This window comes from Prionailurus bengalensis, chromosome A1 (assembly GCF_016509475.1).
Source record: "Prionailurus bengalensis isolate Pbe53 chromosome A1, Fcat_Pben_1.1_paternal_pri, whole genome shotgun sequence".
In the NCBI taxonomy this organism is placed as follows: Eukaryota; Metazoa; Chordata; class Mammalia; order Carnivora; family Felidae; genus Prionailurus; species Prionailurus bengalensis.
In genome coordinates, this window is record NC_057343.1 from 83,179,241 (window position 1) to 83,195,819 (window position 16,579).

Genomic DNA, 16,579 nt, shown 5'->3' on the forward strand with positions numbered 1-16,579 from the left:
CGGGGAAGCGTGGCGACCCCCGCGGCGATCCGGGAGGCGGGCCACCCCCCTTCACGCCCCCGCTGCCACCCGGCTGCCGGCCTTGAGCGCCCCGCCCCCCAGAACGAGCTAAAGAGCGAACGGCGCCCGGGCACAACAACCGGCCGTGCTACCAGAGCCCTCCAGTCGGGAGAAAAGGCGTTCGTGGTCCCCAAACCCCGGCAACCCAAGGGTCACGGGAGCGCGCCGGAACCATCAGCGCGCCCCCAGTATCTGGAGCCGGAGGGAACGCGTTTGCGGAGGACTTCCGGGGCGGGGCCTGGCGGGAGCGGAAGATCCCGGCGGCGCCGGACAGGGAGCTGGCGACAGCTGTGCGGGCTCGGGGCGGGCCCGGCCGGCAGCGGGAAGGAGGGCGCGCGCGGGGGCGGTGGGCCACGCTCTGCCGGATTCTCCGGCCGCGCGGCCATGAACCTGGAGCGGCTGCGGAAGCGTGTCCGGCAGTACCTGGACCAGGTGGGCGGCCCAACCCGGGTAGCGCAGGCCCCGGGGCTCGTTGAGGCCAGCGCGCCCGAGCCCTTGCCCGCAGGGTAACTGTCGTCAGGGTCTTGCTGGCGCTTCGTCCGGCGGGGCTTGGGCTGAAGCCCCGGAAGGGAGGGAGGCAGCCCCTCAGCCCTCTCTGCATCTGGGAGGATGAGGAGCCCTGGGAGCGCAAGCCACCAAAGCGCAGAGCGAGCTTCACACGTGTTGACTCTCGCTCTGCAGCCGTCCGAACTGCTGCGCGCAGTGGGTGCTCAGTACAAACTTACTGCTCAGTGGAAGTTAAAGGGTTATTTTAGGAGGAAAGTTGCAGGATGGCCTTTGAATTTAGCTAGCTAATGGAAAAGTTTCCAGAAGCTTAGTTGTAATTCTTATTTGGCAGAATTTAAGTGAATAAAGATACAAACAAGCCTGTTGTGTCAAATCAGTACTTTAACAAATTCATGTTGGGACGCCTGGATGGCTCAGTCGGTTGAGCCACACCGACTTCAGCTCAGGTCATGATCTCAGGGTTTGTGAGTTCGAGTCCCGTGTAGGGCTCTGTGCTGACAGCTCAGAGCCTGGAGCCTGCTTCGGATTCTGTGTCTCCCTTGCTCTCTGCCCCTCCTCGGCTCGCACTCTGTCTCTCTCAGGAGGAAATAAACATTAAAAAAAATTTTTTTTAATAAAAAATAAATGTTAACTCTGTCTGTATTCCCTGCACTGCCCATGAATGAGCAGCAGTTTGTTTAGGAAGTGTCTCCAGAATCAGCAGCATTACTTTTATTCACAAGGTCAGGTAGTTTGTTTGTTTGTTTGTTTGTTTGTTTGTTTTTAACGTTTAGTTTTTGAGAGCGCTAGCAGGGCAGGGGCAGAGAGAGAGGGAGACAGAGAATCCCAAGCAGGCCCTGCGTTGTCCATGCAAAGCCCAGCCTGGGGCTTCAAACCACCAACAGAACCCTGAGATCAGGACATGGGCCACCTAGGCGCCCCAAGGTCATTTAGTTTTATAAAATTTATACTCTCCAAGTAAGTTGAAAACCAGGAAGTGGAGGGAAAAGCATATTTGATATGAAATGTTTCTAATGGATGTGACATAACACTGCCAGATGCCTGTGGTATGTTAGGGTCTTGTGTTGGTGAGTCAGTTGAACTGAACAGGTGCTTCTGAGCACTTTCCTTTTGGTTCTGGGGATGTAGTGAGAGATGAGACAGGTCCGGTTTCCACCCTGGGGGCACCTACCTTGAGCAGATTTGTAACCATTCCATAAGCATTCCTTTTCCCAGATTGACTGGTGACAGAGTACCTAGCTGGTGTTCAAGAACTGTACAAAGACAGAACGTTGCTAATGAGGAGATAACTGCAAAATAATTGTTTAAATTATCTACTGTCTTAGATACCTGCTTATACATTTTTACAATGTATAAGTTTAAAAAAATCCTACCTTCTTGAGCTGTATGTATCAAAGAGCCTACAATAATGTTTTTGTACCTTTGAACCAAAACTCACCTAGCTGAGATGTAAAATGGAGATAAGATTGGTAGACATTTGCTACATGTAAAAAATTGTAATAAGATGTTGATTTATTATATAGCATTCTAACGATATTAGATATCTGTTTAAAACTATTGAGGGGCGCCTGGGTGGCGCAGTCGGTTAAGCGTCCGACTTCAGCCAGGTCACGATCTCGCGGTCCATGAGTTCGAGCCCCGCGTCGGGCTCTGGGCTGATGGCTCAGAGCCTGGAGCCTGTTTCCGATTCTGTGTCTCCCTCTCTCTCTGCCCATCCCCCGTTCATGCTCTGTCTCTCTCTGTCCCAAAAATAAATAAACGTTGAAAAAAAAATTAAAAAAAAAAAAAAACTATTGAAATAACAAGGTGGTTACTTTTTATGTTTTGATACAGCAACAGTATCAAAGTGCTCTATTTTGGGCAGATAAAGTAGCTTCACTCTCTCATGGTAAGTGACAACTTGTAATTTTTTTTTCTGATTTCTATATTTTAAAAACTTTTCTATCTTTCCTTGTGCCTCTGACCATTTATGTGATTTTTTTCCTTCCAGAGGAACCCCAGGACATTTATTGGTTGGCTCAGTGTCTTTACCTGACAGCGCAATATCACAGAGCAGCTCATGCACTTCGGTCACGAAAACTGGACAAAGTAAGTGATTGTGTGAACTTTAAAGCTTCCCAAACTTTTCAAAAATGCTGTTAGATGAGGGGCACCTGGGTGGTCAGTTGTTTAAGTGTCGGACTCTTGGTTTCAGCTCAGGTCATGGTCCCATGGTTTGAGTTCGAGCTCTGCATTGGACTCTGCACTGACAACATGGAGCCTGCTTGGAACTCTCTCTCTCCCTCTCTACCCCTCTTGAGCCCTTTCTCTGTCTCTCTCAAAATAAATAAACTTAAAAAAAAAATGAAAGGTATTAATTAAAAAAATATCATTAGATTAAATGTCAAAGTTATTTAAAAGGATTCAATTTTTCTTATTGAATGTAAAGAAAAATTTTCTTATTCCTAATCTCAGTCACTTTTGTCCCCCAATCTAATCACTCAGTTTTGAAAATTCTGTTTTCTAAGTAACTCTGAAATTATGGATATTCTTTTCCATTTCATTACTGCTCATACATGTCAGGCCTTTAATTTGTCTGTTTTGTTTTAGCTTCTTGTCTCTTTTCTTTGATAATATCTTTCCCACTTCCATTTTCCCTGACTCTTTTTAGCAGTCTTTTAAACTATCACAAGAGTGGTCTTCCTCAAACACAGAAACACAGACCTGATTATAGCACTGACAGTATCAGTCAGTGATTTCCCACCGCCTACATAGGCACCAGAGTCCCTGTGGTTTCTCTCCGTCGGTGTCGAACCCACCACCACCACCAGTACAAGTAACATGTGCAAACTGACTGTCTGTAGTCCCATAGAGGAGTGTCCCTGCTCAGTGCCTGGAATGCTGGCCAGCCCCTCCACCTCTGTCCCTTGCACATGTTTTCTTAACTGCTAGTACTTTTATGCCGTTCTTCCAGAGTTTATATAGTTTACGTCTCACGAGTACTGTGTTTGCGTCTTCCTGCCGTAACCTCCTTAACAGATTGTTTTCTCTCCTAGCTGTACGAAGCATGCCGCTACCTCGCAGCTAGATGCCATGTAAGTATGCCATCTGTTTTAATTTTCTTGGTAAAAGTTTAATTATGTTGCTGTTATACAGAAATCTGGTGGTGGAGCTGGCAGATTAGTAAAGTATTCATGAGGAAGTGTTCTTTTCTTTAGTATTGTGTGCTATAAAATATTGATTCTCTATTTACCAATATCTGACATGCATGAAGAAAACTCTGCCTTAGAATTTGAAATTTTAAGCTCTACATTTTAAATATAAGTAATGAGTAGGTATATTCTATGACCCTTTTAAAATTGACAGTATTTGCTTGTATGTCTAGTGTTCGAAGTGATAGGTGATAAACAGTAGTTCTGGCTTTTGCACAACACAGTATGCTGCGAAAGAGCATCAGCAGGCACTTGATATTCTTGACATGGAGGAGCCAATCAACAAAAGGTTATTTGAGAAGTACTTGAAGGATGAAAGTGGCTTGAAAGACCCCTCCAATGACTGGGAAATGTCACAGTCCTCCGTAAGTAATGCTGCAATAAGCATACTTCAGTAACATCAGTAAGAATTACTCACACGACATGCAAAACATAAATCACTTTCTTTTATTTCAGTATCACCATGTTAAAACAGTTCAGTTGCCAACTTACTTAATTTGCCACTGAAACACAAGAAGACTCCGAGACATTTCTGAGTCATTAGATGGAAGCTATAGCTATGTCCTCATATGCTTGAGTCTGAAATAGGCTGACTTGAGAGCTTTCTTCTCATATTTGATGCCTTAAATTACTCCCACAGATGGAATAACCTTTCCCTTTCTTACTGTGTTTCAATACCTACCCCAGGAAACCATAGTTTGCTTCTTTCCAGGGAGTGGTTTGGTGTTACTCTTTATGTAATTTGTTTACTTCAGTTTGTATACTTCATATATGCCTGAAATTGCAAATTCCTTGTTGGCAGAGATTATATAATGTAACATAATAAATGACATTCACAGATTACTAATCTCGACTGTTATTATTTTTTCTTTTTTTCTGGTTTTTTTTTTTTTTTTAACAGCCTTCTTGAGACTATTTATGTGCTAAGGAGCACGTTTATTTTTCTGCTAATAAAGGTATTTATGAGGGAGCCTGGTATTACCATTATTATTTTTGGACTACTTACCATTTACCTGCTAAGAAATACATGGTTTGTTTGTAATGCATTATTTATCTTATGAAATTATTATTATTATTATTATTTACAAGTCATAAGATACTGCATTGGTGTAAGATTCTCTTGTTACATCCTCTTATTTTTAAGTTTGGATTTTATGATGAATCTTCTTTGTCCCTTTACCAGTTTTAGCTGCCCGTCTCTGGATCATCTGTAGGTTTAGTTGCATGTTTCTTGAGGTTCAGAGTCTAGAATCTAGGTTGGATTGCTAGGTTGGATTGCCACATCCTCTTGTTAGTGGTAGTGGTGAGGTGGCTACTCTGTGAACACCTCACATGTACTCGCTTTGCAGAAGACTAGCACCTCTGCTTCTCACAGGGCCCTGTAAGTTAGATGAGGAAAGGAAACTTGTCCAGGGTCACTAGGAAGCATCAGAGCTGGGGTTTTAACTCAGGTCTGTCCAATGCTACAAGTTCATGACCCTAATCGTGGTACCTTATTGCCACCAGTTTTTCAGTGTTTATTACTAAGATCCTTTCATTGCGACCCGCCTATCAAACTGTCTGAGTTTAATTTAATATTTGTATTCTGCTTGCTATCTAAATCATTACCCTCTTTGAGACAGAACAGATAAGGAACCAAGTAGCAGTGACGTGCTGTAGTTCTAAAGATTGTTGAAGTGAGGAGAGCCTAGGGAAGATAGAGAAGTTTTACTTCACTTTCCTGTTTCTGTTAATTTGTTGGGATTGAATAAATTATTTTAGAGGTCAAGAGAAGTCTCAGCCTTAAGATAATAGATCATTCTGATCAAAAATTAAATTTCGACGTATTGATTTAGTACATGACTCATCATATTTTTCCAACAGATAAAGAGTTCTATTTGTCTTTTACGAGGGAAAATCTATGATGCTCTGGATAACCGAGCCCTAGCTACCTATAGCTACAAAGAAGCTTTGAAGCTGGATGCCTACTGTTTTGAAGCATTTGATCTTTTAACATCACACCACATGTTGACAGCTCAAGAAGGTTTGGAAACTCAGGTGTTTTCATGTTTAGCACAATTAATATCACTTGGATTTTTTTTTTCTCTGAAACCTTTACAGTCAAGAGCAGACTATGCATGTTTAAACAGACCTGAAGCACATTGCAAAGGACAGTGGTGGATTGTGCAGTGCCCTTTGCTGTCAGAATCTTTAGGGTTGTGATGTGGTGAGGCCATCTTTTTGGGAAGTAACTTGAGGTAGTGTAAACCAAGATCTCAGTATCTGATTCAGAGATGCCCAACATGGCTTTACCTCAAAGCCTTTAACAACATCAGGGTGCAGGTCCCAGCTCCAGACAAGTGGAATGGAATCTCTGGCAGTGGGGCCCTGGCGTCAGATGTTTTAAAGCTCTCAGATGACCCTAAGGTGCAGCTAGACTGAGAACCAACCACAGACCTAGTATGTCCGCAGTAATGTGAGGTGGATATGTGCAAGAAACACAGAGAAAATAGGGATGTTGTGTTAGTGGGGTTCAAGCACATTTTAGTCTATCTAGTGTAGTAGTTCTCAGGTTGATTTTGTGCCCTAGGGACACTTGATTTTTATAAATTGGGGATGGGATGGGAGGTTGCTAATGGCATCTAGTGGGTGGAGGTCAGAGATCCTGCTAACCATCCTGTGGTGGTGTGGGACAACCAACCGACAGAATTATCCACACAGTGTCAGCAGTGCTGAGGCTGGGAAACTGGCCGGGTGGTTCTTGCATCTGGTGGTGACCAGAATCGCCTAAAAGGCTTCATGGCTCAACCCTCCAGGTGGTTCTTATCACCTGGGTCTGGAACCACTGTCTTAGATTTTCAAGTATATTTTGATCTTGTTATTCTCTCTTTTGAGTTTGATTTACTTAGACCAAGAACTATAGAAGAATATTTTTTATTGATGCCTTTTTACCCCCATAAATACTGTGAGGACATTCTTTTTTCTTAACATTTTTAAGAGAAAGAACTTCTTGAGTCACTACCTCTTAGCAAGCTCTGTACTGAAGAACAGGAATTGCTACGCTTTCTATTTGAGAACAAATTAAAAAAGGTGAGTAAAAACACAAAATTAGTTTTGCTTTATGTAACTATTTTACTAAATTTGGCATCTGTTCTTTTACTAGTTAAATTTTTAAAACTTAATTTTTATTAGCACATTTGCAAGAATAGATGATATGATTCCTTAAAAAGTGTCCAAAAACATGTCTTTTTTCTAGGGATTCCTTATGCTAAAAGATTGAACTGTAACATAAGTGGGACGTTGTGTGAAAATGAGGATTTTTTTTCTTATGCTTAGTGAACTTTTTTTTTTAATTTAATTTATTTCTGAGAGAGAGAGAGACAGAACATGAGCGGGGGAGGGGCAAAGAAAGAGGGAGACACAGAATCTGAAACAGACTCCAGGCTCTGAGCTGTCAGCACAGAACTCAGAAACTGTCCAGCTCGAACTCAGAAACTGTGAGATCATGACCTGAACCGAAGTTGGATGCTCAACTGACTGAACCACCCAGGCGCCCCTGAACTTCTGATTTGTAAAATACTTCCTGCCCAGGAATTCTGTGATAAAATTGAGAAGAGAGTCCAGCTGATTGAGAGGAGGGCTGATAAGATATAAAGTCAGGGCTCCCAGAGGTTCACACCTGCCCTGTGTAAACCCTTGAGCCATTGGGCCAGATCGAGTCTGCCGTTTGATTTGTACTGCACATTGGGTTCATGTTTCCCTTTCTCTGTTGCAGTATAATAAACCCAGTGAAACTGTCCTCCCCGAGTCTGTAGATGGTTTGCAGGAGAATCTGGATGTGGTAGTGTCTTTGGCTGAAAGACATTATTATAACTGTGATTTTAAAATGTGCTACAAGCTTACTTCTGTGTAAGTATATCCACTTATTTCTGTGTAGGAGCATAGAGTCCATTCTCATTTTACCTAAGAAGTATGTAGGGCTGCTTTGTGAATAAGCTTGAACTAATTGGTGACAATTGAAGTTGCCTTTACAATTTGCAGAGTTTACTAGAAGGGTTATTGTTATCTTAAAAGAGCAATTTACAGACACAGGTTTATGGGCACTTATCGGTTTAGTCCATTGCCTTGGGAATAGACAATTCCCTCGTCTCAGTGTTTTATAATTTGCAAATTTGAAAATACCATTCTGGCACATAGTCTCATAAAATCCCTTCTTTGTTAAAGTAGGGACTAGTCAAATCCTGTAGATGCTGGGTGCTCAGTCAGGCTTACTAAGTAGCTAAGCCATCTCCCTGCCGCCTCCACCATACCAGTTTTCATGATTCAAACTTGTCTTGTAGCTAAATTACATATGCTATTTTTAACAGATCTTTGGGATTACTTAACATCCTTGAATTCACAAAAATATTAATTGACAAATACTTACGATCTGTTTAATATTTCATATTGTTTTTAATCCTTCTTAGTAATTAGACTGCTTATTTTGTAATTCTGTTGATTTAAAATAAATGTATGTGATAGTGTTTATTTTTATTCCTTCTAAATAAACCAGAATTTTCCCTTTCATTTATAAGCTAATCATTACCTTAATTGAGCCAACCTGAAGGTAATGGAGTTAAAAAAGTAAAAAAAGTATTTTACATAAAGATGTAATGACTGTTTAGACATAGCTATTTTAATGAGGTATGTTCTGTTATGTATTCCTTCTGGCATGGTAAATGTTGCTTTGACTTTCAGAGTAATGGAGAAAGATCCTTTCCATGCAAACTGTTTACCTGTACATATAGGGACACTTGTGGAGCTGAATAAAGCAAATGGTAATTTTTTTTAAATCAAAATAATAATTGTTAAGACAAAAAAATTTTCTGTAACTTGAAATTATGTCTCACAAGTCCTGGATAATTGAGATTGCAGTTAACAACATAATGGAGTTCTCTGACAAAAGTAACAGCTAGTGTAAGAAAAGCTTATCAGAGTGACTGAGGATCAATTCTCTTACGCCTACAGAACAGTGTTTGTTTTCCCTTGCTTCCTGTTGTCAAATGTACTTTATGGTTTAAGTTGTATAAGCTTTAGAGTATCGGCAGATAGTTTTTCTTTTTTTTGTAAAATCCTAAGAAAACTGATAGAAAACTGATAGAAAATAGTTTAGAAACTGGGTAGGGGCAGAGTTTTTGCTTGTGTTTCCTATACTTTAACATTTCAGAAACAATTTAGTTATGTTTGGATGTCATTTCCCCTTAAATCTTTTAAGCTGTGTCAGGAGTTTAAAAAGCCTGACACTCCAATTCCAAACCCCTGCTGCTCCGGGTATGGTCTATGGACCAGCAGCATCACATCTCCTAGAAGCTTGTTGGAGATGCGGACACTCCAGCTGTGCTGGTCTAATGGATCCAAATCTGCACATAGGAAACTTCATCATGATGTGTTAGGACTTACACGTTACTCAAGAAGAAATCATCTTGCTGATTTGAAACTTGAAAGTTTGATCACTCAAATTGGTTATGGGTAGTTAAGATGGTCCATAATAAGGGCACAGAGTGTGTGATACCAGTTATGAAGATAAGCGAAGAGCTTTGAAATTACTTCTCAAGCACCATGACGTGCTTTATCATGAGAGACTCGTCCAGTTTTCCAGTCACTCCAGAAGCACTCAGTGTCCACTTGTAGGGTAAGAGGTTGGTGGGGGGCTGTGAATGAAACAACTGTAGTAGTTGTATATTTTATTAAGTAAATAGAAAACTATGAAAGTGTTACTATGAGAATAAATTTGTTTGATCGTGAAGAGTTGTAACTAGAGGAAAGTCATATCTTAAAATTGACTGGATCTAATTCTTTTTTTTCTTTTTTTTAATGTAGAACTTTTCTACCTTTCTCATAAATTGGTGGATCTGTATCCTAGTAATCCTGTAAGTAAATGTAAACCTTTTTTTCTTATGGTGTTTTTTTCTTACCTGAACTCTAAAAAAATACTTAACTGGCTTTTAGGTAGTAACTTATATTTAAGTTCAAGCAAATAATGTTTGTTTATTTATTTATTTATTTATTTATTTTTATTTATTTTTTACATTTATTTATTTTTGAGAGACAGAGTGAGACAGGGTGCAAGCAGGGGAGGGGCAGAGAGAGAAGGAGACAGAATCCAAAGCAGGCTCTAGGCTCTGAGCTGTCAGCACAGAGCCTGACACGGGGCTCGAACCCACGAACCATGAGATCACAACCTGAGCCGAAGTCGGATGTTCAGCCAATTGAGCCACCAGGCACCCCCAAATAATGTTTATTTTAAGGTGTTGGAGGAGGACCTCCTAGTGCTATGATAATTAGAAGTAGTGTTAGCTTTTCAATCCATGAAAGTATTTTTTTTAAGTATCTTGAAACAATAGCTTAAAACAAAAATCCTTTTATTCTGGTTACAGAAATAATATATGCTTATTTTAATATACTTGATATACAGAAAAATAAAATGTTGAAAATGAAAGTCATACTCTCACCTCTCGTAAGTGATGCTAATAATTACTTGGTGGCTTCCTCACCTTGCACGTACAGCATAACTTACTGAATTGTGCGGTAGTTGGGTCATTGGGTCTCTTAGGCTACCTTGGAACACAACTGGGACCCAGAGATTAAAACTAATTCAGGAACTGTGTCCTTAGAGACAGAAGTTAGGGATCAAAGCCTAAGCCTCACCCAAGAATCTCTGCCCTTGGCCAGTATGAAAATAATTTAGAAAGAGGTAGAATCAGTGCAAGAGAAGTCTGCTAATGAGGTCGAGCCTGCATAGTGCTGGTGAGAACCTGGGTGGAGCCAGGGAGGACACGACTCAGGCTGGTGTTTGTACCAAGTGTGAAGGAACCTCATCTTGTATCGAATGCTGCAGGGACATCGTTGAAGGCACTTTGAGGGAGAATCTGTTCTTTTTTCATCTAGGACCCTTAGTAGACAGCCTGTCTCAGAGAAGTTTCTAACTTGAACTAGAATAACTTGAGCTAGAACGCATAATGGAATGTGTAGTCCACCCTCTGGCCTGGTATGTTAGAGATTTCCAGTTCCAAATCAAGCAACTTTGGTCACAGTAAATTTTGAACTTTTTAGGTGTCTTGGTTTGCAGTGGGATGCTATTATCTCATGGTTGGTCATAAAAATGAACATGCCAGAAGATACCTCAGGTATGGATCTGTTGTCTTTCTCCCTCTGTAATGAGCCTGTAGTAAGGGATTTCTTGTTCATCCTTTTTAATACGATAATTAAGTACTTTAAAAGCAGTATGAAAGAATTTTTTTCAGATTCAGTTCAGTTGCATCAATTATGTACCTTTTTTTTTTTTTATGTTTATTTATCTTAGAGTGAGAGAGAGTGCACACATGAGAGCAGGGGAGCGACAGAAAGAGAGTGAGAGAGAGAATTCCAAGTAGGCTCTGCCCTGTCAGCACAGAGCCTGACGTGCGGCTCAAATTCACGAACTGTGAAATCATGACCTGAGCCAAAATCAAGAGTCAGCTGCTTAATTGACTAAGCCACCCAGGTGCCCCAGTTACATACCTTTTTATAAGATGTCATGAGGGGATATAAAAGTCAGTGGTGTAGACCTTATTCTCAAGGAATTTACGATGTGTATAAATTATAAGTGAGAAAAAACATGAAACAATAATAGACGTTTGGAAGGTCCTGTTTTTCATTTACAGAGATACTCGGCACCTTTTAACTTTAGGACTTCTTTTGTTAATACTTGTGAAATTACATGAAACTACATGAGATTAGGGTCACTAAATGTGACTATAAAACAGAATTCTTGTCATAGTGAACTGGTTTATAAAAGGATCTGCTGTGTGCAGCCCAGTCAAGCTACTTTATAAGTGTGATTTCAGCCACATGAACAAACTGGGAAAGTGGATCTAAGAAAAAGTGTGTAAACTTTGGACATAGATTTGAATTCTAATACAAGCCCTACCACTTGCTAGCTGTAATTCCTTGGGAAAGTTAATAACCTCTGACCCTCTCTTCTTTAAAAATGGGAATGATACAATACTTGTATCCCAGGATTGTTAGGAAAATTGGTAGGATGACTCATAAGGATCCTGCACTCGGAAAAACAGGGAGTTCTCTGGTCAGTTGAATGTTAAGCATTTTAGAAGAACTTGCTTGTGCTTTTTCCTGGAGTAGGCAGATGATTCAGATGTGATAGTTCCTCTGAACTGTGCTTCTCTGATTTAGTGATGGACTCCATGTGAATCAAGGAACATTTGAGTGATAGAAAACTTAGAAAATAAAATGCTGGGAAATGGGCATCTCATCGTTTATATTTTCCTTGTTTTGTGGTGTGTTCTCTTTATTCTGGGTGCCCTGGGTCACCGGGTGTCTGCTGATTGAAGACTACTTATGACGGCTTAGACTGTGTGGTGCAGTCTGCAGGACCAGGGTGTTCTCCTGCTGCCGTCCACAGGGTGTCACTTAATCTTCCCAGCCTCAGTATACTGATGTTTAAAATACAAATAACGATTTATCTTGTAAGTTACTAGGTGATGCACATGAAGCATTTCACATGGAGTCTGATGTAAAATATGCCCTCATTAAATGGTTGTTGCTACCACAATTACTGAAACAAAGCTCCTGGATTAAGTAATATTTGTAAATTCAGAGTGTATTTGTATTTGTAAATACAGAGTGCCAGTGGGTTCAACTATTGGACCTAAAAAGTTGTGGACCTCTCTTAAAATGTCTTAAAATTTTGCTTGTACTATTAAACATTCTTTTATTTCAAATGAGATTAACAATTGTTATGTAAGTATTTAATATGTTAAGAGCTCATTTATTTAATTCCAATATCCTTGAAGCTATCAGCTTATATAAAATTAACAAGAATGAATCTCTCACTAGAATGACGTTTCTTGTTTCAGCAAAGCGACAACACTTGAGAAGACTTACGGGCCTGCGTGGGTAGCGTACGGACACTCATTTGCAGTTGAGAGCGAGCATGACCAGGCCATGGCTGCTTACTTCACAGCCGCGCAGCTCATGAAAGGGTACGGCAGAGTGCGTGGTGAAATCCATGAAGGGCTGCTCTTGCTAACAGAATGACGATTCTGTTACTACTGTCATTGCCATTTGGTTGCTGAACTAAACAAAAATATCTTATTTGTATCTTGTTAGTAGCTTATGATTGAACATGGAGGGAAAGAGGCTGGTGTAGTGGTTTTGACCTAGCAGGTCACTTTCACCAGTACAGAATGGCACTAGGAAATTAAGCTGAGGGAAGAGAGGAGGGTTAGAGGCTCCTTCTCATGCAGGAATGAAAGTATTCGTGAGCAAATATGTTATCTGTATCCTATTTATGTCCAAAAGGTATTTGATGTAGGTTTTGTGGACTGTATTTGACAGCGTTCTTGATTTTATTTACTTACTTTTTATTTATTTTTATGAGAGAAAGCATGCGCGTGTGCGCATGAACCAGGGAGGGACGGGCAGAGAGAGAATCCCAAGCAGGCTCTGTGCTGTCATTGCAGAAGTTGATGCGGGGTTCCATCTCATGACAATGAGATCATGACCTGAGCCTAAATCAAGAGTCAAGACACTAAACCAACTGAGCCACCCAGGTACCCCCTCCAGTGTTCTAGATGTATATCAATATTAAGAGTATTGATATTAAGTGATATAAGTGCACCTTAAGAGTATCTTACTTTGTGGTGGGGAGTCAGCTCTCCTGTCAACTCTCTTTGGACTTGCCTAACACTTGTCCTAGCCCTACCATGTGGTGTTCTTTTGTGTGGGCTGTGTCCGTTTCTGGAGAGGTAGTAGGAGTGCAGTAGTTCCAAGGGCTGGTCTGGAGTCAGACTCCTGGGGGTCTCAGCCAAGTATGTACCCTCTTGAAAAATAGGGAGAATTGCAGTACTTATTCCTGGGAATAATTGAGACAATACCAGTTAAAGACTTGGAACAATGTCTGACATGCAGAAAGCAGTCAGTAAAAGTTAGCTGCCTTAATTTCTTTGCTTATAGTATTCAGAAGTGGGATCATATATTTATCTGCATTGAACGTCATCTCGTTAGGTTTGATTTACCTTTTCTATTTCCTTACAAGCATTCTAAGTGTAGTCACTGGGGTAGGGCTTTATATATGAATTTGGTCAGGATGAGGATATATAATTCAGGCCTAATACCAACGTATTATTAGAAATAGTTCTCCAGGTTAAAATGGTTTCAGCAGTTACTGACCCACCTGAATGGTCCTCAGTACCAATCATGGAGAGTCCATGATTCTCCAGCTTATCCACTGTGATGTGTGAGACCTTTCTTTCCCAGTGTTTTGCTAAAACTTGGCTCCCGTGTCTGCCAAGACCTCTAATCTATCAATCTGGTCAATTGGCAGGAAAAAAAGTCTCTGCAATTTACCTTGGGTTGTTTCTTACTATTTTTTTTAACGTTTGTTTATTTTTGAGATAATGCGAAAGACACAGTGCAAGCAGTGGAGGGGCATACAGAGGGAGACACAGAATCTGAAGCGGGCTCCAGGCTTTGAGCTGTCAGCCCAGAGCCCGACGCGGGGCTCGAACTCACAAACTGTGAGATCGTGACCTGAGCCGAAGTCGGATGCCCAACCAACTGAGCCACCCAGGTGCCCCCTTGGGTTGTTTCTTATGAACACAGGCTAGAGTGTGCTTTTTAATTTTATTTATTTTATTTATTTATTTTTTCTGGATGCTCACAAACCCAGAATAGTTATTATTTGTTTGTTAGTTTCTACCTAAGAATCAAAACTAATTACAAAATTTTGCAATGTAACAAACTACATTCAAGTAAATTTTCAAATCCGCTCACCAAGATAAGCATTATTCTTTTCATTTCTTCCCCATCAGAACAACTTTGCATTCTCTTAACTTCCCTGTGTTTGGATAAATGTTTGAAATTGTGTAAATACTCGAAGTGTTCCTTTATGATTTCTTCTTTGAGCCACTGGTTATGTAAGAGTATGTTGTTTAATTCTCATGTATTTGTGAATTTCCCAAATTTCCTTCTGTTAGGATTTCTGATTGAATTCCATTGTGGTTAGAGAGCATATTTTATGTATCTCAGTCCTTTCAAATTTATTGAGGCTTGTTTTATGACCTCACATGGTCTATTGGAATGTTCTAGGTGCACTTGAGAATCTGCTTTTTTGGGGTGATTGTTGTACTGCAGTCCCTTGGGTCTGATTGGGTTCTAGTGTTGGTCATGTCTTCTGTTTCCTTGTTTATCTTTTGCCTAGTTATTTTATCCATTGTGGCAGGTGAGCTGTTGAAACCTCCCAACTATTATTTTTGAATTTTGTCTTTTTCCCTCCAATTCTGGCAGATTTTGCTACATGTATTTTGGGTCTCTATTGTTAGGTTTTGAGTGCAGTGAGTCTTTCACTATTATAGGAGGTCTTTCATTGTCTCCAGTAACAGCTTTTGTCTTAAGTCTATTTTGTCTGATACTAGTATAATCACACCAGTTCTCCCTTGTTACTGTTTGCATGGTCTTTTTCCTTCCTTTTACTTTTAACTTGTGTCTTCAAATCTAAAGTAGGTCTCTTATAGACAATATGTAGTTGGATCATTGTTTTATTATTCGTTCTGCCAATTTCTTTCTGATGGAATTTTATGTGTTACTGTGTTATGTAATTACTGGTAAGTAGGATTTATGTTTACCATTTGCTCTGTTTTTATGTCTTTTTTGTTCTTCCTTGTTACTGCCTTTTTTGTTAGATATTTTGTAATATGCCATTTTAATTCCTTGGTTTTTCCTTATACTATATTTTTTGAGCCTTTTGTTTTGGTTTGGGTTTTTAGTGGTTATCTTGGGGATTACAGTTAACATCTTAAAAGAATCTAGTTTGTAGGGTGCTTTCCAGCACCAACAACCAATTCTCTGATTATCTGGACACTAGCTGGGTCCAGTTCTGACTGGTCAGTTCAGTTCTGACACTACCCGGATTTAGTACAGACCCTTCACAGGTTAAGCACTCAGTCCCATAAGACTGCCGCTCCCCACTTCAGACGCCAGTGGTAAGTCCCAGACCACTTTCACTTCTGACTGGCTAGAAATCGGGGCTTCCCATGACCCTCTCCTGAGATTTGGTGATTTGCAGAATGACCCACAGAATTCAGGAAGGCATTTTACTTAATTCTTCTGGCTTGTTATAAAGGGCATACTCCAGAATAGCCAGACAGAAGGTATCCACACCCTCTGCAGGCAAGCCACTCTCCTGGCAGTGCACTGTGTTCAGCAGCCCAGATACTCAGTCTCTTTGTTCGCAAGTTTTTATGGAGCTCAATTTCCGGCCCTTCCCTTCATGGGAAGTCAGTTGGAACTTTTGTTCCCACCCTCTTATCACTTGGTCCTCCTGGTGACCAGCCCCTTACAAGGCTGTTTTGGGGCCCTACCCTGAGTCACCTTCATTAGTATAAACTCAGGTGTGATCAAAAGGGGTCACTGTGAATACCAAAGAGACTCCTGTCACTAAGGGAATTGCAAGGGTTTTTAGGTGCTCCGTATCAAGAACCAAGGGGAAGACCAAATACATTTCTTACTTTACCACTGCAACTTAATTCCAGTTGTATAAAATTTTACTCTTCTGCAGTTCTGTTTCTTTCTGCCTCCTTTGTGCTCTTATCACACAGATTACATGTTACACATTGTAAGCCCCCAACACAAATTTATGATTGTTCTATTACTCAGTTATCTGTTAAATCAGGTAGAAGAATTGCAAACAAAATATATTTGTACTGTCTTGTGTTTACCTCAGTGGTAACTTTTATTAAATTACTTAAAAAAATTTTTTTTTAAATTTATATCCGAGTTAGCTAGCATATAGTGCAACAGTGGTT

The 16,579-nt window shown here is 40.5% G+C and overlaps 1 protein-coding gene across 4 annotated transcripts in view; it reads left to right on the forward strand.

Annotated features, from left to right (window-relative positions):
- Positions 1–286: 286 nt before the first annotated feature.
- Positions 287–16,579, forward strand: part of CDC16 (cell division cycle 16) — a 47,070-nt gene continuing 30,777 nt past the window's right edge. For 2 of the 4 annotated variants that reach the window (XR_006297821.1, XM_043583703.1), the window contains exons 1-12: positions 305–492; positions 2,401–2,455; positions 2,558–2,655; positions 3,603–3,641; positions 3,983–4,123; positions 5,622–5,781; positions 6,736–6,827; positions 7,513–7,646; positions 8,475–8,554; positions 9,597–9,646; positions 10,830–10,903; positions 12,632–12,757. Coding sequence is in view for 3 of the 4 variants with exons in the window: in XM_043583703.1 (XP_043439638.1) it covers positions 445–492; positions 2,401–2,455; positions 2,558–2,655; positions 3,603–3,641; positions 3,983–4,123; positions 5,622–5,781; positions 6,736–6,827; positions 7,513–7,646; positions 8,475–8,554; positions 9,597–9,646; positions 10,830–10,903; positions 12,632–12,757 (1,097 nt within the window). In the remaining variant the exon portion in view is untranslated. Of the gene's footprint in view, positions 493–2,400; positions 2,456–2,557; positions 2,656–3,602; positions 3,642–3,982; positions 4,124–5,621; positions 5,782–6,735; positions 6,828–7,512; positions 7,647–8,474; positions 8,555–9,596; positions 9,647–10,829; positions 10,904–12,631; positions 12,758–16,579 lie in introns of all 4 variants that reach the window. The other 2 variants (XM_043583695.1, XM_043583717.1) reach the window with 2 other exon arrangements.